Source organism: Balaenoptera ricei, chromosome 21, assembly GCF_028023285.1.
Source record: "Balaenoptera ricei isolate mBalRic1 chromosome 21, mBalRic1.hap2, whole genome shotgun sequence".
In the NCBI taxonomy this organism is placed as follows: domain Eukaryota; kingdom Metazoa; phylum Chordata; class Mammalia; order Artiodactyla; family Balaenopteridae; genus Balaenoptera; species Balaenoptera ricei.
In genome coordinates, this window is record NC_082659.1 from 31,962,896 (window position 1) to 31,986,787 (window position 23,892).

At 49.9% G+C, this 23,892-nt stretch overlaps 1 protein-coding gene across 2 annotated transcripts in view; it reads right to left on the reverse strand.

Annotated features, from left to right (window-relative positions):
* Positions 1–23,892, reverse strand: part of PLEKHA2 (pleckstrin homology domain containing A2) — a 56,384-nt gene that overhangs the window by 9,594 nt on the left and 22,898 nt on the right. For both annotated transcript variants that reach the window (XM_059909400.1, XM_059909401.1), the window contains exons 3-10: positions 21,122–21,178; positions 15,345–15,393; positions 13,836–13,933; positions 8,113–8,253; positions 7,140–7,286; positions 6,740–6,808; positions 6,317–6,387; positions 2,474–2,537 (exon numbers count right to left, since the gene is read on the reverse strand). In XM_059909400.1, coding sequence (XP_059765383.1) covers positions 2,474–2,537; positions 6,317–6,387; positions 6,740–6,808; positions 7,140–7,286; positions 8,113–8,253; positions 13,836–13,933; positions 15,345–15,393; positions 21,122–21,178 — 696 coding nt within the window. The remainder of the gene's footprint in view (positions 1–2,473; positions 2,538–6,316; positions 6,388–6,739; positions 6,809–7,139; positions 7,287–8,112; positions 8,254–13,835; positions 13,934–15,344; positions 15,394–21,121; positions 21,179–23,892) is intronic.

The following is a 23,892-nucleotide window of genomic DNA, read 5'->3' on the forward strand; positions in this document are numbered from 1 at the left end:
AAAACTATATTTTTAAAAAAAATGCTACTCCTGTTGCTTTTTTGTTTTAGAAAGCGTTATTTTTCATTAAATGTTACTTGTGTTAACATAAATGAGTTTATAGTTGTTGTTTTTAAATGAATAAATACATATTCTTAAAGAGTTTTAATCTCTACTCTTCTCCAACCTTCTATTCTGAGTTTTGGTGCTACACACAGATTTGTCCATTCGCTCATTTATTTATTCAGGGGGATGTGAGTGCTCTTTTATCCTAGAAATGTGGGAGCAGATGGCAAAGTAGGACATAAATGATGATAAGGTTCTGGTCAATGTGCAGACACTCGTGCCAATGATGCAGTGTCTTCTGAACTTTTTTTTTTTTTGGTTGGCGTTCATGTTTCCCAAATCACTATCTCCAGTCCAAGGCTCTGTTCTAGACTCTTAACCCCAGCATAATCGCTCCCTTCACCCCACATCCAATCAACTCTCAAGCCCTGGAAAGGACTCATCAATAGCTTCAAATGTTTCCACTTTTCTCCATCCATCCAAGTTCAGGCTTCCTTTATCCCTCACTGAAACCATTTCAACAGCCTTCCAACTGCTCTCCCTGGCTCCTGTCTAACCCTTTTCTTACCTGTCCTCCCCTCCATTGCACTGGACAGGACATTCACTGCCAGCATCCCATCAACAGGACCGGGACTGAGGGCTCTCATCTCCACTTTACAGATGAGGAAAACAAGGCTCTTAGGTCACTGGCCCAAGTGGGATTTTTAGGAGGCAGATCTGATTGGGTCACTCCCCTAGCTTAACCTCCAAGGACCCTAACTCCCAGGATAAAATACAAGCTCCTGAACAAGGCCCACGGGCCACGGGCCCTCCATATCAGCTTCCCAGCACCTGTGCCCCTTTCATCTCCAAGCTTTTTTAACCCCTGTGGTTTGCTGTTCCCTCTGCCTGGGCCACTCTTCCTCCAAGGGTTTGGCTTCGGCGTATCTTCCTTCAGGAAACCTCCCTTGACTCCCTGCGACTGGGGGGAGGTACCCTTCTTGGAGTTCCCATGGCAACCACTGCTCACTCTAAGGGTAGCCCTTCTCACACTGTTTTCTTGTTTTGTTTTTTGTTGTTTTATTCCCCCACCCCCATGAGTGAGGTTGTTTCATACTTGTAACACATTGAGGTTCTTTGGTCATATTCTGCATGCCATGCTAGGATCACCTGACCTCCTAAATGATTTTTTTAATTTGCATACATTAAAGGTTTATGCTCTGTGCTGTGAAATTCGATTTCACGCATCTGCCACTGCAGTATCACACAGGACAGCTTCACTGCCCCGGAAGCTCCCCTGTGTTCATCTCTCCAACACGCCCTCCCCACCTCAGCACCCTGTTCTAACTGCCTGTTTACCTGACTATCTCCTCCTCGGGTTCAGGATCCGTTCTGTTGAAGGCGGGGTCCCCAGGATGAGGCAACACCCGGCACCCTGAGGAGGCTCTACCACTATCTGTCAAGTCCAAGAACTGGAAACTCTTTTGGGGCACCGACCGCTCAACCATGTCCCTGAACGGCAGTGCAGGCTGCTCGAGGGCCCCAGCAGCACTTTTCCACAGCTCTTCCCAGATGCTTGTCTAAATGAACGGAACACACAGACGCCTCAGGCTGCTAGCATGTCTGCTGGGCTCAGGCAGGGGGACCCGCTCAGAGGGACCTGCTGCTCACGAAATGGGTGAGGGTCGACCTCGCGAAAGGGAGGGTGTTGAGGGGGGAGTGCGTGGGGAACCCTGAGAAGCTTTGGTCGGGGAGCCCCACATTTCAACCAACACACTCCATGGCAGTCTTGGCGCTAGACGGGCACCGTCACCGCGAGGCTGCAGGGATCAAGGCACGCTCTGTGGACGGCTAGGCAGGCTGCAGCAAGGACTTGGCCTTGAAAGTCTAGGCCGTGCTAGAGGCTAGAAATCTGCCTTTCTAGCTCCTATGATTTGAGAAGGAGTTGGGAGAACTCCAAGGCTGTGGGTGGAGGGGAGATGCTTCTGAGAGCTGAACCGTCGGAGCCCAAACAATGGCTTTCTCTGTGCAGCTGGCTGTGCACCTGGTGCCCGCACAGGGCCCTCTGTGCTTCTGTCCTTCCGCACACAGTCACACAGTACTGTCCGCACATAGACGGGACTTATAAATACCCTCCAAGGGAGAAGTGAAACCACTGACCAGTTCTCCTTTTCTCTGCTGAGCTGGCGCCCAGCAGCTACGAGCAGCTGGTACAAACTCACATTCCCCAGTGTAGCGGCTCAACCCGCCCTTATTATTTTACGGTTGGGAAGCTTTTGGCAAACATCCTGTTTAGAATAAAATGGGACTCGGACTGACTATCGGGGGCTAAATTTACCACCTAGAAACTTCGAACAAAATAAAAGAGAAAGCAAAGGGAAAGGCAGGCCTACAAGTACACCATCCACAGAGAAGGAACGTCAGCGTCTTCTGGCAGCGAGCTTTTTACCTGCACGTAGAAGGTCCTGGAGCTGGTTATTATTTCAAACAGGTTGTCCCTCATCAGCAGATCGCTAGACAGAGAAAGAGACAGAAAGTTACCAGGCCTGCTGGTCACCCGTTGAGGACTTGATTCACCCTGAGGCAGGTACCCGTGCCCCCTACCCTAAAAAGGGGGTTCACAGGCCATTCCTCCTGCTGCCCTGCCTCAGACGGCATTACAGGGTTTCCTCTAGCTTCACTTCCTGGAGGGTCTCCAGTGGTTTAACCATCCCCATGGATCCCCCTCCCCAATACACACCACCACCAGCTCTAACAGGACAAAGCTCCTTGGCCTCCAAAATCTCTTGCCTCACATGCACCCCACACTGTCTACGACCGTGTGTTTCTTTAGTGGCTGAGATGTACTGATACAAAGTGCTTGGTGAGAAGTACTGTTTCAAGTGTTTTTATTTGAGGGTCAAGTAGATGAAAATTTTATTGGTTTTATATATATACACAAGCACACACTGTTCTATGTCCATTATGCTCCATTAAATATATATATTTTTATATACATATATATTATTGAGAGATGGACATATAACGGTGTATTTGTAAGATAAAAAACAGTATATTCATTTCAGGTGTACAACATGATTTCATATTTGTATACACTGCAAATGATCACTGCCTCGTAACACTCAAATTTTTTTTCTCGTGATGAGATTATAGCTTTTAAGATCTACTCTCTTAGCAACTTTCAAATATAGAATACAGTGCTGTCAACCTCAGTCACCATGCTGTACATTCCATCCCCAGGACTTGCTGATTTGGTAACTGGAGGCTTGTATCTTTCGACCCCCTTCACCCATTTCGGCCACTCCCCACCCTCCGCCTCTGACAACCACCAATCTGTTCTTTGTGTTTTTTAATGTGTTATTTCATCCAATCTTCCCAACAATCCAATGAGGCAGTTAAGACTTTCCCCACTTTATGGATGGGGACACCCAGGCTCAGAGAGGTTCCGTGACGTGTCCGTGGCACCGGAGTAAGGAACCGGCAGAGCCAGGATTTGAAACCGGGTCCGACTCCAGAGTCTACGCTCTTAGTTACTCCACTACCAGGTGCCTCTCCTAAGGGACCTGAATCTCTTATTTCCAAAGCCTTTCTCCACCCACACAGCAGCTGCATCAGCTTCACCAAACCCCTGCTCTCAGGAGGGGACTGGATGCTCGAGAGGAAAGAGGGAAGGAGAGAGGCGACCACTTGAAGATGCTTCCCATTGGGTGCGAGGTTTGGAAGAGGGACCCTGCTTCCGCAAGGAAGAAGGCGAGAGGGAGCTGATGCTCAACCACAAACCTCCAATCGGCCGAAATTATTTACAGGGTGAAATGCCTGCTCTGTGTATCCAGTCACTGTGGGGAACATATAAGGAGTAAAAGATCCAATTCCTTACCCATGAAAGAACATAAGAAAGCAAAACTACACAGTCAGATGTCAGACTGCGTGTTATATGCCAAGAGTTAGAATAATTCCAAGAAAGGACTAATCACAGGGGGACTTCCCCGGCGGTCCGGTGGTTAAGACTCTGCGCTTCCACTGCAGGGGGGCCCGGGCTTGATCCCTGGTTGAGTAACTGAGATCCTACATGCCATGTGGTACGGTCAAAAAATTAAAAAAAAAAAAAAAAAAGAAAGAAAGAAAGAAAAAGAAAAAGAAAGAAAGGACTGATCACAGGCAGGGCTGGCTTCAGGAATCATGACTTGGAAGGAAACGGCAGGTGCGCTGCCAGTGACATGGGCTCCTGGGCAAAGGAGGAGCATGAGGCTAAAGACCCACATGGGCGGGGACAGCAATCAGGGCTCAGACAGACCTGGGGCCCAATCCTGGCTCCACTGGGAAAAGGTATTTTAGGAATATGTTTAAAACTTTGTGAGCCTTTCTACCCCAACTGTAAAATGGAAATCAGAAGCCCTCCTCTATCAAGCTTCTTACCACAAAGATCAGTTATAAGTTATATAAGGCATCTCATAAGTTATATGAGGCACCTGGTACAATGAATGTCACACAGTGGCCGTTTGAAATGTATTCATTAGCTATTATAATTACTTTCTGAGTATCTGAGTGGAGATGGCTCTTCTTTCTGGATAAGATGGTTTAAACTTTTGAACTATTCATGCACATACAGCACAATCATGCAATCTACTACAGAGGAGGTAAAAGCAAAACAGGGAGGAAGTCCCCACCCTTTTCATATCTACTTCTCAGGCTACATGTCGCCTTTTAATTCAACTCAATTCAATTCAACAAAACGTTAACTGACTACTTAGATGCCCTGACCCCCGTGACTGGGTTTGGGAGACCCCAGTCTCACATGCCTGGAACCTGCAGAGCCTCAGCAACTTCATTCCCCGAGGATCTTCAACTCCCTCAATTCTATTCCTCGGAGTTCAGTCTGACTCTGGCTCAGGCAAAGTGCAAAGCGCTCTTAGGAACGAACCTTATCTGGGTTCCCTAAGCTGCCCCAATACGCCCATCAACCTGCACGGGCCTCCAGGGTCAGGAACAAGCCCCATCTCTCCTCCACCCACTGTCACCTCTGGAGCCACACTGCTGCAACTTCCATCTGTAGCACCTTTCACGAATGATAATTTGTCCATGGGAACTTCCCTAATCTTCCATACTCTGCAACTGCCGTTTGCAAGGCTCACGACAGTCCCTGCTTCCTTGGGCCACAAAACACCTCGTTTTCATGCAAGACCCTCCCATGTCTTCATGTGAGAACAGTCAGCCTGCTGCCAACAGCTTCCCTGGGGACGCAGGCTCTGCATGCACAGTCCGTGGGACGGAGATTCAATATAACACCCTTACAGACTGCAGACTGAGGGCCAAAGGAGGACTGCTAGATGCCCGGATGCCCTTGGGTCTCTAAAGTTTGGTTCCAGGGGCACCTGTATGGGTGTCGGATATGGGAGAGCCCTCGAAGAGGCCCCAGGTCCCAAACTCGTCCTACGCTCTGTGGCACTGGAAAGGTGACCATTTCCTAGTGGAAAGAGGAACACATTAAAAATACTTCCTCATCCTGCCCAAGAGCATTGCTGTGAATCAGCCTCGTGTTAAGAAGACATCAGGGACTTTGTCAAAATGAGGGGAAGAGAAAGGCATACCAAGTTCAGGGCAGAGGCACTGGCATAACACAGGGGTCTGAGCAGATGCACTGAAAAGCAAGTGACTAAGGGCACAGCCCCCCTCCACCTCCAAGCCCAGTCCTCCTGTGAGATGAGCAGCTGACAACTGAGAAGCACCTCTCCCTCCTTTGTTCTATATCCTTCCTTTTTCTCCATCAGAAAAGTATCACATAGGCTCATTTCAGGAGTGAGAGTAAGGGCATGGGAAGAGGGTGGGTTTGCCCAGCGCCACTTCACAGCTGCGGCAGCTCGGATGTGGAGAGTCAGCCACAGATGTCAGGGAGACAACATCTTCCTGCTCGTGGAAGAAGGTTCTGGAATAGAGCCTCAGAAGGGGAGTAACAGAAGAGTTAAGGCTGAGACGAAGTGAGAGAGTGGCATGGACTTACATACACTACCGTAAAAGAGATAGCTAGTGGGAAGCAGCCGCAGAGCACAGGGAGATCAGCTCAGTGCTTTGTGACCACCTAGAGGGGTGGGATGGGGAGGGTGGGAGGGAGACGCAAGAGGGAGGAGATATGGGAACATATGTATATGTATAGCTGATTCACTTTGTTATAAAGCAGAAACTAACACACCATTGTAAAGCAATTATACTCCAATAAAGATGTTTAAAAAAAAAAAAAAAGAGTTAAGAGGGCACACGGAGTTCTGACCAGAGAAGAATAAGCAGAGACAATTACCCAGACTTGACCAGACACTCGTGGGTCTTGAGAACATCCTTGAGGAATATGGTACGCAGTGGTTCTCGGTCCTGGGGGGGAAACAGAGGGAGTGCATGAGGCTGTCAGCCCCACGCCCAGACCAGGAGCCATCATCATCAGAGATGACTGGTTGAAACCAGGTCGCAAACAAGACAAGGTCTCAAAATAATCGAGAGAGGAAAGAAATCTAAGAAGATGCTCTGTGGCCCTGACCACGAAGGCAGGGAGTTAAGGCCACTTTACATCACCGTGAAGATGCGCACACCAGGCGGACGGAGGTTAGACACAAGCACCCCCGGAGGCTGTGTGCCCACACCTCTGCTCAGACACACACACGTGGGTGCGACTCCTGTGCCTCTGCCCTGCACGGCCTCTCAGGCGGGCCCCAGAGTGACTACAAACCTGCTCACACTTGAAGTAGCAGATGGTGAAGTCGTCCAGCACAAAGAAGCGTCGTTTCCAGCTCTTGCGCTGAAATAAAGGGTAAAGAGCCGGATGTGAGAAGAGTTCCCAGCGTTTCCGGGGGTGCGTTCTGGTTCTAAGCTCCGGGGGACCCCGCCCCACCGAAGCCAGGCTCCCACGTTGGGGGTCAGGGGCAAGGACTTCTCATGGGGCGACTCCTCGGATCACCTCGAGCTGCGGGGCGGGAGTTCTCCCCACCCCAGCCTCTCCCTGGTTTGGGCGGTTTGGGCGTGGCTGGCTCCACGCTCCTCCTTGCAAACTGCCCTCCCCTCCGCCTCGCCCACACCCACTGGCTGCCGGGGTCCCAAGACCCCCTCCCAGCCCCCGCACGGACACTCACCACATTCCCTTGCTTCACACAATAGCCGCTCTTAATGAGGGGGGGCCCGGTGGGGACACGGCAGCCTGTCGTGGGGATGTAACTCTGAGACCTTCGAAGGATGGCGTGGGAGCCGGGCTCACTCCCTTCCTGCCCATCCCCACCGTTCTACAAGGAAACAGCTGCAGGATTAGCGCCTCCCCCTCCTGACGCAGCCACACCCCTGACCCCACCCTCTCCGGCCAATCATCTCTTCCTCTTGGGCCACGATGGCAGTCAAGTAAGAAATAAACCAGATGGGTAAGCTGGGACGAAGTGACAGAGTGGCATGCACTTATATACACTACGAACTGTAAAACAGATAGCTAGTGGTAAGCAGCCGCATAGCATAGGGAGATCAGCTTGCTGCTTTGTGACCACCTAGAGGGGTGGGGTAGGGAGGGTGGGAGGGAGACGCAAGAGGGAGGGGATATGGGGACATATGTATATGTATAGCTGATTCACTTTGTTATACAGCAGAAACTAACACACCATTGTAAAGCAATTATACTCCAATGAAGATGCTAAAAAAAAAAAAAAGAAAGAAAGAAACCAGAAAAAAAAAAAACCTTTGGCTTTGCCCCGGGAAGGCACTGTACGGGGTGCGTCCACAGACCAAGGCTGGGAGGTTGGGCAGACCCGGGAGAAAGGGAAGACTCTGAACGCAAACCGGACGAGGCCAAGGGACAGTGGGGCTTGTTTCCAGCCATCCTCGACCCCACTTCTCACGGGGTTCACAAGTGCTGGTCCCCGTGGATGATGCAGAGCCGTACTGCCACAGAACTTCAGATGCGGTGCCCTCAATTTCTGCACTGCCGGTAGTTTCTTGACCACCCCATGTGCACTGGCTCCACTACCCTCACCCCTTCCTCAGTCCAGCCCTTCTGTCATGTCACTGACACACCACGGACACCCCCGAACCCCTCCACCCCCTGGCAGCCCCAGGCCCCAGCACCTGGCTGATGGGCGTGTGTACCACCACGCCTCCGATGATCTCTGTCTTGTAGGCCACCTGTGGCTTCTTCTCTAGGGCCAGAGGAGTTGCTAGGCTCTTGAGAACTTCGGTCGTCAGGGGCAGGTTCCCAACTTTGGGTACCTGGGAAGAATGACAGAACAGTTAACAGGGAACAGAAGGCCTAGGAAAAGTGGGGAGGCAACAGCAGGAGGGGGGAGGGGAGGAAAGCTAATGTACGAAATTATAGCACGACGCCCCTCTCCCCGCTACCCTTCCATCCATCCAAACCTGTATACGAGGAATTCAGCAAGCCACGCCCACCACACGCGCACACACACTCAACAAATGTACTGAGCACCTACTATGAGTCAGCCCTTGCCTGGCTAGAGACCAAAGGTAAACCAGCAAACACAGACACATGTCCTGCCCTCACACCACATAACGTGCTGATCAGGGAGACTGACCAAAAATACAGAGCAAGACTGACAATCAGAATAATTCCAAATCGTGGCGAATGCCATGAAGATGATAAACAGGAGCTGAGACTGACAGCAGCAGGGGAACGACCTGAAATGGAATGCTTGGCGTGGCTGGTGTGGGTGGTGGAGGTCTCCAAGGGGAGAGGATGCTGAAACAGTAGCCTGGAGGACGAAAAGGAGCCAGGAACATAAAGACGGGAGAAAGCACGCTCAGCAGTGGGTAAGTTGCCTGTGGTACATGGTACAGGACTCGGGGAGCATGAGCTCTGGAGCCCCAGGGCCTGGGGTGTAACTCCTGACCTGTCACTAACTGAGGGACATAGTCATAGAGTTGTCACGGTCATCAAATGATAGAGGATATAAATTTCAACCCTTTAGAGATATGAATAAAAATACAAAAGTATTTTAGTTGTCAAAATATTCTAAGTAACTTTTTATAAATGGTGCTAACATTTACAAATGCAGCCCTTTCTGCGGAACGAGTTAACTTTGCACCTCTCCGTGACGGAGTTCGAGCACCACTGCTGATGAAAGAATCACGGAATTTTTAGGGCAAGTTTGAGACCACAGGTTGCAAACTGGTGGCCCAAAGGTAGACTTGCCCCAACTGTGTTTCATTTGTCCTATCCAGTGTGTTTTTCAATCTGCTGTCAAAATCTGGGATATTTCACGTAAAAATCTTGATTTCCAGTGAAGCAGCTGTCCGCTCTAAGGATGGGGAACGGATTCTTCAGTTTGCTGCAGTCCTGAACATCCTCCCAACCCGAGGTCATTTATCCTCGTTCATGTTGCCGCTTTTCTTCCTCCTTGTCCGTTTCTCATTTATACGGGAAAATTTTTCATCACAAGAGAGGCCCAGAGTAGTCCAGTTATCTGCCCAACGCCGATTAATACCTAGACAGAGACCAGCCCCTGACGCTGCCGATGCAGTACCCACAGCACCACAAAGCCTGTCCTTCCACGGATGTAGAGAACACACATACGGGCACCAAGGGGGAAAAGCAGGGGCGGAGGGGTGGGGAGCGGAGATGGTGGGATGAATTGGGAGATTGGGATTGACATGTATACACCAATATGTATAAGATAATAAGAACTAATAAGAACCTGCTGTATAAAAAATTAAATTAAATTAAATTAAAAAAAAAAAAAAAAAAAAAAAGCCTGTTCTTCACAAGGACTCAACGCCCCGTGTGGATCTGCCAGGAAAGCAACTGCAGACACCACGAGAAAAACTAACATCCTTTTCCACTTCTTCTACAGCCCTGGGAGCTAGAAGGACCTAAGAATACAGACTGTTCAGGAGCTCACGGCCCAAGGATATATTGTGTAACGCAGGGAATATAGCCAATATTTTGTAATAATTGCAAATGGAAAGGAACCTTTAAAAACTATATAAAAATTAAAAATTCAGGGACTTCCCTGGTGGTCCAGTGGTTAAGAATCCGCCTTCCAATGCAGGGGACGCAGGTTCAACCCCTGGTCAGGGAACTAAGATCCCCCATGCCGTGGGGCAACTAAGGCCGCGAGCCGCAACTACAGCACCCACGCGCTCTGGAGCCCATGCGCCACAACTAGAGAGAAGCCCGTGCGCCGCACCGAGGAGCCCACGCACCACAGCAGAGGATCCCACATGCTACAACTAAGACCCGATGCAGCCAAAAATAAAATAAATAAATAAATAAATACATAAATTTTTTTTAAAAATTAAAAAAAATAAACTATTGCAAGCCACGGGGGGAAGAAAAAAAGAGCTCACAGCTCAGGGCCATAGGAGAACTCTGTCTGCCAAGGACAGGGACCAAGGGCCACACCCACTGGCATCTACTGAAAGGACTAAGACCATCAATGATGACACTGGGGTCCCAGAAAGGAGACAGGGCCCCTCTTCCTGGCCTGTGCACTCAGCTTAGATCATGGTGACCTCTGCCCACCACCTCTCCAGATTGGGCCAGAAATCCACCTTGTCCTTTCCTTCTGGCTGAGGGACAACCGCAGCTCCCACTGCTTTGGGCCTCTGTTCAGTGCCAGGCACAGTACGCATCTCTTTACGGCATTATCTCTCATCTCAGGCGATCTTATCAGGTAGGCTTTATTTTCTCCATTTCATAGATGAAGTAAACTAAAGCTCATTGAAATGAAGTAATTGCCCCACTGCTAAACACCACTACCTACCTACCTACCTGGACCACCCTTTCCGATTTCTCTGTGTTTTGCCCTGATATGATAGAATTCTTTAGGGATGTGGATTAGTGCTGGGGTGTCCGGAGATATAATCACCATGGAACAACACAATTGCCTCCAAATGACCCAAATGAATTCCTGAAACCCAGCAAAGAAGGAGGGAAGTGGCCTTTCAGCATTCACGGTGGCCAGAAGAGGACTCCTGGTGACTTGGCTGTTGTGTTGCCTCTCAACCCGTCAGCCCACCCGGAGAACCGCTGGTTGTCACCACTCACGCCCCTGCATCGTGGGCTGCCTCTGGCCAACCACCTGGAGCCTCTGCAAAGCTGTTTCCACTTCCTGAGACTCTGAATCAGCCTGTGGAGGGCAAACTCACCAATAACTACACTCCAGATCTTGAAAACAAGTTCATCCTCTTGGTTTGTGTATCTCCCAGAATCCCAATGAAAGGTGGGACCCCTTTTACCCACCGTGGAGGGTCCTCTGATGGGGGAGGTCCACAGGGTTCCCATTTGCAACGTGAAACGAAATTTGCAAGGACTCATCTTTCTTCCCACCAGGCATGGCTAGATTGCTACAAGGAATAATCCAACTTGGGAGGGAACGGGGGTAAGCTGTGCTTTACTTTTACTGCTCAATTTTCAACCCTTTTGAAAAACTTTAGTGAGTTGAATAATGTCTCCCAAAATTGTCCACCCATAACTTCAGAATGTGACTTTATTTAGAAATAGGGTCTTTGCAGATATAATTAACTTAAGATGAAGTCATGCTGGTTTAGGGTGGGCCCTAAGACCAATGACTGATGTCCTCCTAAAAGGAGAGGTCACACAGACACACAGGCCATACAATGGTGGAGATAGAGCTGGAGGGGTCCAGCTATTAGCTGGGCAACGCCAAGGACGGCTGGGGGCCACTGGGAGCTGGAAGAGGCAAGCAAGGATTCTCCCCTTGAGCCTTCAGGGGGCACATGGAGGGCCCTGCCGACACCTTGATTTCAGACTTCTCAGGACTATGCGAGAATACGTTTCTGTTGCTTTAAGCCACGCAGTTTGTTACGATAGCCCAAGAAAACTAACACAGGAATACTGATACTCCAAGCGGACTCAATTCTTTAAATACCATTATGTCGACCATTATCTTCAATCATAAGAACTCAAAGACCCAGCACTAAATGACCAGTGATCTGTGGGCAGAAAAATTGGCTCCTGACCCTGGGAGGATCACTGATCTCCAGGCACTTCCACTGCCTCGTTTATAAACAGAGATAATCATACCTGCCCTCCCTACCTAAGGTTTTCACAAGGCTAAAAGGAGCCATGGATATAAAAGTGGTGTGTAATCTAACCTCTTTTACAACTGCTGCTCATTTTTCATATATTTATAAACTCTTTGAGATCTTGGAAGTCAGAAGGTCCTGGGTTTGAATCCCAGCTCTGCCATTTACTAAACTCTAGATTTGGGGCAAGACTCTCGTTTCCGTTTTCCTCATCTTAAAAATGGCAGTGAATGCACCTGTCTCACAGGAGTGACGTGAGGGGTGAAGGATGTGGCCCGTGAGAAAGCTTGGTTCACTGGATACGCTGTCTGTGCCTTTCATCTCTGCATCCCCCCTGGGATGCTTCACTTTGCACACAAGGTGCCCCAAGATAAAAATGCATGTAATCAGGCAGTAGGGTACCCCTCCTCTTCCTCTGTCGCACAGGACCTTTGGCAGGAGGAGTGAAGAGGTGTATAAACGGAGCAAAGGAAAGTCAGGAGGACCCTGGAGGTTACGGAGCCCCTGCAGAGGCTGTGCCCTCCCCGCAGGCCTCTGGACTCCCGGCCTCTGGGTACCATCCCGCTCCCTCCCACTCCTGTCGCCTACCACTTCTGTCCAGTGGGGCCAGGAAAGAGGACGGGGAACTAGCCGCTTAGAGCAACTCTACACTCAAGGCACAACAGCAAGGCAAAGAGGCCACCGCTGTGTTCACCAGGCAGGACCAAGGGAGGAAACACTTAACGAGAAGAAGGTATTAGACAGTGAAAGAAACTCCCCAAATTGTGGAAGACACAGAAGGGTGAAGACCTCAGCTTGAACGAAGAAAACCTTTACTAAAGTCAGCATTCTAGAGCCACACACACAAACATGTGGGTAGCAGAAGGGCGTTAGCAGCTGCCTCCCCCATGCCACCCCGCCATTCCTCTCTCTTTTCATAGGTTTACCAACATTTATCAGAATAACGAGCCAACAAGCAAATCCGCTTTGTACTCTGCTTGGGTGCGGTATCACAAGCGCTGGGTAGAGTGTACAGGTTTCTTCTATGACTTTATTCACGGGAACCCTGAGATACCGGGGAGAATGATCTGCCCCAGCACAGACTGGTTGTTACCGGAAGTCACTAGAATGTAAGCATTTCTGACTGTATGTTACAGAAAATCAAGCTTTTCAGCAAAGCGTGGATTGCATGCCCGAAGCCTGCCTGTATTATCGGTTAAGGGTCTAGTTTTTTCCCAAACATAGTTTCCCCCTCTCTTCCTCCCTACCCATCTCCCTTTCTTTTTCTGTATTTCTAAGAAAGGAGTTAGCCAAGTCAAGGAAAACAAGAGTCCTCACAGAACAGCCAGTAAACTGGTGCTTATAAACGGAAGGCTTCCCCAGGACAGGTCGGTGGATGGCCTGGACTGGTCCCCAGGTGGCTTCTTAAAGTCAGAAGAGTCTCCCCCAAGCCAGGAAAAAGTTCTGACTTCCCTCCTCATGTGAGTTTCCTTTACTCTGTTTCTCGGAGTCAGCAATCCATCTTCCAATCCCGCCACATTCTGAATCAGCATCCCAGAATGACCCAAACCACGACCGACCAGGAGCCCTCCCAGGAAGCACAAAGGGGACACTCCATAAACTTCCCCTTGAACTTGATTCAAACTCAGACTCTCAGTTCAACTTGTGGTTAGTCAGCCAAGGTGTGAGAAGAGGTAGGGGAACTAGTCTGGAACAGGGTCCTGGGAAAGTCCCCGCCGCCATCTGGGTCGTTCCCGTGCAGGGAAGAGGCCCTGACTCCCTCCAGAAAGGAGAAAGATCATACGTACAGTGATTTTGCTGGCTTGGTTCAGGGCTTCGACCCAGTCCTTCAGATCTTTCTGGTCATTGGCTTGAAGAAAATACCTCTGCGAGAGGGCGTTGATGACTGCAAAAGGCACGGGGACGAAGAGAGAAGAACCCAGGTCAGAACACACACAACACAGGGACTCCACAAAACTAAGGCGCTTCAACTAGCAGGGCGGAGGATCCCCGCCACGTAGACGAAGACGTTTCCCACGGTGCAAAGTCACCTGCGTGAATATCTGGGAAGCAGCGGGCTCTCATTTTTAAAAGGTGTGGATTATTCCATTGGCCACAAGACAACAACAATAGCCTTAACGTGCTGCTGTGCAGTGAGGCGGCTCATCCACCATCCACAAGACACACGCTTGGACAGCTTTTCAGAGGCGCCAAGAGACTGACAGTCATGGTGATACATATATAATTTCGGCCCCAGTGCTCCCAGTTTCCACTGGCACAACTGACCCAGGTTAGGGGCCTTGTCTGTGGTTGAGAAATGTAACTAAGCTTGCCTGCCATCAAGTCTGTGACCTGGACCTCATTTTCAACCTGGTCTTTCCTCTGAGCACTCCATAAAGTCAACAATTTACTTCTGGGTTCTTTTTTTTTTTTTTTTTTTTTTTTTTTAAGATCCGCTGACCACAAAATCTGAGAGTCATGTTTGAGCTTGGTCATGATATTTAAAGGGAGTGGGAGAAAGAGCACAAAAGAAGTCTGAAGCAACCTGAAGTTGGGAAAGGGGACAGCTCAAAGGACCATTTTACTTTCCAGGCATAAATAAGCCGGAACTGGAGGAGGTGAGCATTGTGGGGTAGACAGAGAATCCCTTAGTTCATTCATTTATTCATTCAGCAAATATTTAGTGAGGACCCGCTGTGTGCCAGGAACCACACAAGTGCTGGGGATACAGCAAAGACAAAACAGAGAAGCATCCCTGCCTTCATGGAGCTCCCACTCAGAACCAGATAGACAACAGAAGCTATCTGTTAGCATCTGCTCGTAGCACCCAGTACAGCACTGAGAAGGCAGTAGAAGGCAATTAAATACTGATGATTCAATGACCTGCCTCCACTGAGCGGCTCTGCTTCCTGTGTCACTCCCACCGGTCACTCATTTGGCAACAAGACTCTCAACAGAACGTTCCTTCTTTTCTATTATCCCCCAACTCCTTCGAGTCTCCACGTTTCCTGAGCACACCATTACTCTGCTCTGAGATGAAGGTTCCCGAAAACTTCAGGTAGATACCCAGCACCCTGCCCTGCGGAGCCAGGAAAACTGAGACATCACTGGCCCCTGTGCCTCTGTCTCATGCTGTTAACAATCTCTGCAGGGAGACCAAGGAAAGGAGTATCACTTGAGACCCACGGACATGGCTGGGACAGCAGTCACTCACACACACAGGGTAGAAGTCACATGAGGTCACAGGACTGTCTCCACTCGAAAGAGGAAGCTGCTGTAGGAGTGTGCAGAAAACCCATCCTGGGCTCAGTACTCACCAAAACACAACGGAGTCTTGGGCTTCTGCTTTGGGGTGGCTATGCTCACCTAAATCAAATGAAAAATAAAAGAAACATGAATATGTTTCCAGCAGTGTTGTAAAGTTGTGGGGGGTTTTATTCTCAAATTTTTTAAATTGGGAAAACTTTATACAAAAAGAAGAGTATATAAAACATTTTAAAAACTAATAATTAAGTGGAAACCCTGTACTCATCATCCAGATCAAGAAATAAGGGGCTTCCCTGGTGGCGCAGTGGTTGAGAATCCACCTGCCAATGCAGGGGACACAGGTTCCAGCCCTGGTCTGGGAAGATCCCACATGCCGCGGAGCAACTAGGCCCGTGAGCCACAACTGCTGAGCCTGTGCGTCTGGAGCCTGTGCTCCGCAACAAGAGAGGCCGCGATAGTGAGAGGCCCGCGCATCGCGATGAAGAGTGGCCCCCGCTCGCCACAACTAGAGAAAGCCCTCGCACAGAAATGAAGACCCAACACAGCCAAAGATAATAAAATAATTAAAAAAAAAAAAGAAATAAGCCACTATCGGTCCTATTTCTTAGAAGCCCTTTGTGTGCCCCTCCCTGATAGAATCCTGTCCTCACCCCTCGGAGATAATCACTATCTTGATATCTGTGTTGAATCTTCATCCTTGCAAAAACTCTTAAAATCCACTGAGTCCTGATAAAATTCTCTTTGGACCACAAACATGCTCTGGCCCCATTCACACGAGTAAGATTCCACTCCTCTCCCAACCACCAGCCTCCTCCCTAAACAGCTCTGCAAATTAAAGGTGGAACTGTCACAAATACATAGATTCCAATCAGAGCTCGCAGAAAGGTGAGACAGCCCGTCACTCACTGCACTGGGACAACTGATCAATTTCCCTTATCTCTACCCTGACTGTTTCACCATGAAAATAAGCACTTGCCACCTGCCCAGAGAGGGGCCGATGGAATCAGAGAGCATACCTACCTGTATTGAAGTAGAAGGGTTTTTCTATCTCCTGCTGTGTTATCTTGCTTTTTCAAGCCTGCCTCTTACATGTATATTCCTGAGTATGTGCATGTTGGGAGCCCACCTCATTCAGGTTCAAATACACTGAACAAATAAAGGAAAGCATATTCCATCATATGGAATTAGGTGACTGCCCTTGATGGAGGCTGAACCTCCCTGGAGCAGGCATCCACTACTGTACCTGGGAATTAAAATTAATACTGCCCGGAATACTCAAGACGGGAACCAAGGTGGCAGCCTATAAAAGATCAAAGGAAGGACAGGCGGTACAGCCTGGGCTTCGGTGCCAGAGCACCAGGCCCCCAATCCCAGGCGGCCCAGTCGTCAGACCCCCATTTCCTGTTCTATCAAATAGGGTTAGTAAATCACGTTCTCATAGGGCTATGGTGAGGATTAAATGTGACAGTGCAGGTGAAGCACTTAAGCCATCCTGTCATACAGGAGCTGCTCAACCAAGGAGGGGCTATATACACCCACTCCACATACCAATACAAGCCGTGCCGTGCTTGGCACGATGGGCAAAACGCTGAGGGCCTTGTGAGCTTCTCCGGGGGCTAAAAAAATGCAACATTAATAAATATTTAATTAAATGTCTGTATAACATTATATCAACCTCATTGACAAGTATTTAAATAAACGCCTACAAGATGTCACACATTAAGTCAACTTCATTCACGTTTCAATTAAACATTCACAAAAATCGCACTACATTCGAAAATAGTTAGTAGCTTCGATTTTCTTGGTTCATAAGAATCCTTGGATGTGCAAATGATAGCTGAGAAATTAGAGCTAATCATAAATTAAATGAGTTACAGCCAAATCATTCCAAAAGTAAAATGATTTAAATCCTTTCAAATATCTTACAGCCAGACAATTAAGAGTCAACGAGGGATGTGGGTGCATTTTGATATGTTTACCATGATGTGAGGTGGAGGACAGAGGGCCTAAGAAAGTGTTTAAATAGTCCCGAAAAACATGAAGATTTATGCAAAGGTAAGCCCCCATATCCTGAGTACCGACACACACAATGCAAATTCCGTTACATCTTCAGCACTCCCAGGAACCGTGCGCTGGAGCTTCATGACGCTGAGTCCTGGCCCCCATGCCATCTTGTTCTCCTGGGATTCAGACCCCAGAATTCAATCTGAACCACACTGCGTGCCTTTATCCTGTTTACCTCTGATGCTCTGATCTGTCAGTGACTCGTGCGCTTCTTCCTTCAGCATCCGTGTTCCTGCTGGTCCTTGAGCCCATAGCTCCTATGCGTCCTGCCCTTGGTTCCTGTATAACCTTGACCGTCGCAGAACTGCCTCGGCCATCCCGGTCCTCAGTACCCGCCTATCTCACGGCTGCCCTTCTACCTTTGCCTTTCAAATGGCAGTGAAAAGCTGGGTGCTTCGAGACTTTTCTCTGGCTTATTAGGAGACTTGCTCTTTCTCCCCGACACTGACAATTTATCATCAACAAGAGAGAGCACCACTGTGGACACTTTCGCCCTGGCTGGGTGACAAACAGGCCCACTCTGACCACAACTTATTACCAGCCTATCCGGGGAGAATGTGCTTATTACCGGAACCCAAGCTTTCAAAGAGATCGCCTGGTTTTTCATTTGTTTTTGTATGTTTATCCAGCGTTCAGTTGGGGGTACACCAATTACACGCATGCACGTCTATAATTTGCCTCATGGTGACCACAGAAGGATTATTTGGCAAAGCAGCTCTTGCTGAATGAACAGGACGTCAGTTCCAGGTCAGCCCCCATGGGCTGTTGAGCAAGGGTAAGACCCTCAACATCTCTGATCAGCTTCCCGATTGACAAAGCCAGAGTGGAATGACTAGTCCCCTTCTTAGAGTCCGGGAATGACAAAAGAAGAAAACGAAGTCATAGCTACTGGTTGCTGTGCCCTCCAAGAGAAGGGCCAGGGTTGCGGGGGGTCTCACTTACCATGAAGAGGTACAGCTCTGGCCTTCCCCCAGCAGAATCCCTGCCTCCTGGGAGGCATAACCCCACTCCTCCCACCCCTACCGTCTGTTGGTCACCAGGACAGGCCGTGCGGCCTCCTTCACAAGAAGTAAAGGAACAGAGGCTCTTGAAGAAGCAGCGTGGCTGAGGCTGACGCTGGCCGCAGTTAAGTAGCTGCACGACGGTGGTTGACCGATGGGTCCTCGGTGAGAAGGCAGCGAGAGGCGGTCGGGACGTGAGGGAGGGACGGGCACGGGTCACCCGCAGGGTGACGCAAGCGAGGCCGCCCCACAGCTCGACAGACTCTCAGGAACTTGCTCTTATCAGATCGCGCACAGACCACAGGAGCAGCAAAGTCGTGGGGCGCCGGGGCACTGCTAGCCCGCCCCACCCTGTCTGCCCTCGGCCGGAAGTGGAGCTGGGGCCCCTCTGGCAGAAGCAGCAGCAGCAGCAGGCCACGGTCTCGGAGCTCCGGTGCAGCTCGCGGCCTCCGTGTCCAGGGAGACCCTGCCCCACGAGGTGGCACCAAGAGCAGGGGAAGCAGCGGCCACCTACCCAGAGCAGTCGGAGGGGCTCTAAGCTGGGGTCTCTGGACCAGCTTCAGGGAGTCAAGGGGCCCTGAAGTCACAGGCAAAATCAGGGTGCGTGCACACATGCATGATTTACCTGGGAAATGAGACCACGCTTTTCATCGGACTTTAGAAAGGATCCCTGACACCCCGCCCCCGCAAAAGCCAGGAACACTGTTCCAGGAGGGTCTTCATTACAGTTAAGGAAGGGCCAGGCCCTGACAAAACGGAACGCGAGCTGGAGGTGGGACGGTGGGCCTGGCTGTGTGGAAGAGAAGGGCCCCCAGGCAAAGCGGGGAGGTGGGTAGCACCAAAGGCCAGCATCCATTTTTTTCTGGTTTGCCCAAGAATTGGTCCTGCCTCTGTCAACAGCCTGGACGACATCAAGTCAAGAACCTTTATCTCTGCTGGCCTCTCTGAAGGACCCCATCTTCCGAACACCAGCCCGCAAGAAGGAGCACCCCTGAACGGAGAGGCCACACAGATGCTCCGGCCAGGCTGCCACTGCCGGTTAAACGCTTTCCTCGGGGAGGGAACACCTAGGGGTTAACAAGAAGTAACCCGGAATGCTGAATTTGATACCAGCGCCCGGCTACATGTTTTTCTGGGTAAACCCCTGCTTTCTGACATTGGGTCAGGCAGCAGTTAAAGGCTCTCCTCTCTGTGAAACCTGACCCAGTGGCAGCTGTGGGTTTTGCAAAACCCATCCAGTCCTGTCTCTCCCATCCATGAAGGGTAAAAGGCAGGACCACCCCTGCTAAATGACGGCAGCCTCCCAAGCTGAGAATTCTAGAAACCCTCATCTGAGCTACGTTTATACATCACGATTCTGCAGGAGATTGTATTCACTCTTCTCCCATCAGGAAAAACAACGACGACAAAATCCTCTCAAACAGGAGAGGGATTGGAGTTTCATTAATATTTAGGTTCTCTGCTCCCCGCTCTCTGAATCCTCTTTTTCTGAACCTCCTAACGAAATGACCTAATGAGCTCTCAGCAAGACAGGACAGAAGAGGGGAGGGCCCAGGCCTCTGACCGCTGGGCCGGGAGGCGGCCACATTCTAACCACAAGGCATGCAAATTGCCTGCTTCCACAGGCCCTTCCCCCTCCCCAGGTCCTTCCCTGCTCCCTCTAAGGCGCTCAGACACTGCCTGCAGCTTCTGCCTTGGCACCCGGCTGTGTCTGCCGGACTCTGGCCCGCAGCCCCTGCAGCTGCTCCCACCTCCGGCCCAGCTGAGATGGAGGGCTGCCCAAGGACTCCAGAAGCCTGTTCCAAAAAGGAGCCAGGGGCCACTCAGATCAGGGCCTCATCCCCCTGAGGATGGGAGAACGTGGACAAGGAAGCCGAGGTCCCCAAGAGACTTGACGTGAGGGGTGTGTGGGGAGAGCGGGCCTTCCGGAAACTCGGTCCTGGCTGGGCGCCACCTGGCTCTCCTCACTGGACAGAGCTCCTCTTTCTAACGAGGCTCTAAATCTCCCAGCCTTTTTTTTTTTTTTTTTATCACTGCTGCACCACAGTTCAGCGCTGGTGCCTGCTCCAGGGAGGGGCCGCTAAACAAAGCTGAATTCAGCAGCTACGTCTGGGCATCAGCAGCCAGCCCCAGGCCCCACCCAGGTCTCAGCACGGAAGAGGGGCTGCTCTCGCCCTGTCTGTGCAAACAGGACCAGGGAGGGGATGGACTGTCGGCCTGCCCGCCGGACCCTCCAGCCCTTATCTGGCCGCTGAGTGGCTTCCTGGCTCATCCGGGAACCTCCTCGGGGCGCTCGCAGCCTCCCCGCCACAGCGATCCCGTCCAGGTGATGCATATAATCCCAGTGCAGCCCTCGCTCCTTGTGAGCCATGCCAGTGCAAGCACGCCATTTGGGAGGATCCTTTCCAGTCACCAGGGTTTTCGTTGTTGTGTCTGTGTTCCTTTTTGTCCCGATTACAAAAACAAAGTCACGTCCCACTCTTCGCCCCACCCCCCATCCCTCCTTTGCGGGAGCTGGCAGCATCACTGACTGCTGGGTGCCAGGAGTGAGAGGCCGCAGGCCACCCTCCAAGAACCTGCTGACCACAGGCCACCCCGCCCCGGTCAGCCGCAAGCTTCCACGGGCCACCGTGAGGAAGGAGAGCACTTTATGGCCAAGCAACATCCCCAGATGCCAATGCCCGAGGTGTGACGCTTCCTCCGGTTTACATCCTCAACCTACTCACGGACCATGAATCCCCAGAGCTCCAGGCCAACATTACCTTCGAGATGTAGGTCAGCTGCAAAGATCCGACGGCTCCTGCCCCAATTGCCAGGTTCTGAAAGACACATGTTTTGCGTTTTAAGAAGGATGCCATCTGAGGCAGTGAAGCACAACTAAGAGACAGAAGACCAAGATTCTGGTTCCGTTGATGCCACTTTCTGGCTTTGCAACCTTGAGCAAGTCACCCTACCTATTTCTTTTTTGATTTTTGATTTTATACTGGAGTACAGTTGATTAACAGTGTTGTGTTAGTTTCAGGTGTACAGCAAGGTGATTCAGTTACACGTATACATGTATCTCTTCTTTTTCAAATTCTTTTCCCAATTAGGTTGTTACAGAGTATCGAGCAGAGTTCCCTGTGCTACACAGTAGGTCCTTGTTGGTTATCCTTTTTAAATATAGCAGTGTGTACCTGTCAGTCCCAGACTCCCTAACTATCCCTTTCCCCTACCCTTCCCCCCTGGTAACCATAAGTTCGTTCTCTAGTCCCTTACCTATTCTTCAGCTCACTTTCCTCGTCTGTAAAATAGTGATAATTCTTGCCGTGGGTATGTGGACTTAACACTTCCCTTGGCCTCATTTATTATAGAGAGGTATTCTAGTACAGTGGTTAAAACTGGGGGCTCCACCATTTGACTGTGAATAAGTTCCTTCACCGCTAAGCCTCAGTTTTCCCTTCTGTAAAAAGAGGGATAATAATGGTACCTACCTCACCAGACAGTTCTAAGGATGAGTTAATAGATTTACACCACCTGGAAGTGTCCCTGGTATGTAGATGACTCTGAACAAGTGTTAGCTATTTTATATATATATATATATATATATATATATATATATATATATATATATATATATAAATTCTTCAAATTCAAATTCTTTTCTTAACAAATAGGGTACAGGTTCACACAATATAGAAAAAAAAGAAAAGAGAAAACATATTTCAAAGGACACTTACGAGTACCAAATGGAATGATGTCTGTACACTATAAAACACTAAGCCAGTGCACTATTAAAACATCAAGAAACTCACAGGCACCTTGTCTGGCAGTATTCTACCCTGGCGCAATCTCTTTGGCTTTCTAACTTCTCCACTGTCAGAAATGAAGTGATGAAGACACACGGGCGGTAGCGTACCAAAAAAATGGCCAAGGGCTTCCCTGGTGGCGCAGTGGTTGAGGATCTGCCTGCCAATGCAGGGGACACGGGTTCCAGCCCTGGTCTGGGAAGATCCCACATGCCACGGAGCAACTGGGCCCGTGAGCCACAATTACTGAGCCTGCGCGTCTGGAGCCTGTGCTCCGCAACAAGAGAGGCCGCGATGGTGAGAGGCCCGCGCACCGCGATGAAGAGTGGTCCCCACTTGCCGCAACTAGAGAAAGCCCTCGCACAGAAACGAAGACTCAACACAGTCATAAATAAGTAAATAAATAAATAAAAGAACGTGAAAAAAAAAAAAAAAAGGCCAAGATGAGAAATCACAGCTGTGGAGTTTCTCATTTATAACTTGGCAAATCCAATCCCACAGGGACCTGAGAACGTGTCCATAGCTCCTGGTGGCCTCTTAAACTGCTGCCAGAGGCCTCAAAGAATAACCTGGAAGCCCTCATTTTGAAGACCTGGGGTCTTCTCAAAGCAATAAACAGAGGCAAACCTAGGACAATGGGGATTTAGTAAACTTCCTAAAGGGTCAGTGGTGAAATGACCTGTCATTCCAGGAGACTGCCCTTAAGAAATACCTTAGGTGGCAGGGGAGTGTCCTTCTAGGCCCAATTACCTAAATTAACATGCGTCACTTGAAGCAAAGGCAATGTGTGAAGTTTCCTATTCACAAGAAAATGGATGGGGATAAAACCACAATGAAAGGATTCTCAGAGCTCAAGAAATTTAGAGAGAAATCTAGGAAGGACAGCTCCTCCCTTTTGCAAATGAGGCCATAAGTCTAAAAGCTGCTTTTGAGTGGCTGATTTAGCATTTTGAATATGGACGATTAGATTTACACATTTGTTTTAACTACATAGTGATTGCATTTGTTTTTTCTTTTTTTTTTTAGAAAAAACTCTATTGGGTAATGACAGATAGGCCTTGTATCCCTAACTTAGAGTCCATAAAGGAGCCACAGCACCCCAAAAGGCCAGTGAGCAGCTGACACTGCCCCGGAGGAGGCCGTGAACCACCCTAGGCCTCTGCTGGACACTGGGCACCTGGCCCTCCCCCAGCCCCCATTCTGCATTTGAGGAAAGTGACTCATGAGTGAGGGGATTTGCTCAAGGTCACACAACTGGCTGGGGTCTCCTGACTTCCACGCTGATGCCCTAGACGAAGCACACTGTCATTTCCAACCCTTGAGCGGCTGGAATTCCAGCTGAGACATTATCGCCCTAGGACCTCAGGCAAGTTTCTCTACCTATAAAATGGGGCTCATCCGCCCCGCCCCGTTTCCTAGGCTTGTTGTGAGAGTTACATAAGAATAAACAGCGCAAGCCCAGCAAAGGGCAGCTCCCATCCCCGACCCAGAGCGCTAATTACAAGACGCAGATGCCAAGTCTCAGGGCCACTCTTGCTCAACTTGCTCTCCTCACCCCAGACCACAGCCTGAAGGCCTCCAGAGCCTTAGCCTGAATTACAAGCGATGAAGTGGGATTTGGGGAGCCACTCAGACACTAACCTGTGCATCCTGCCAGATATGAGCTGATCCCATTCCAACGACTTCATCCCCCCCTACCCTCCAGAGGGAGGGCAGCTCCACCCTCAGCCCCTGCCCCCCTGAGC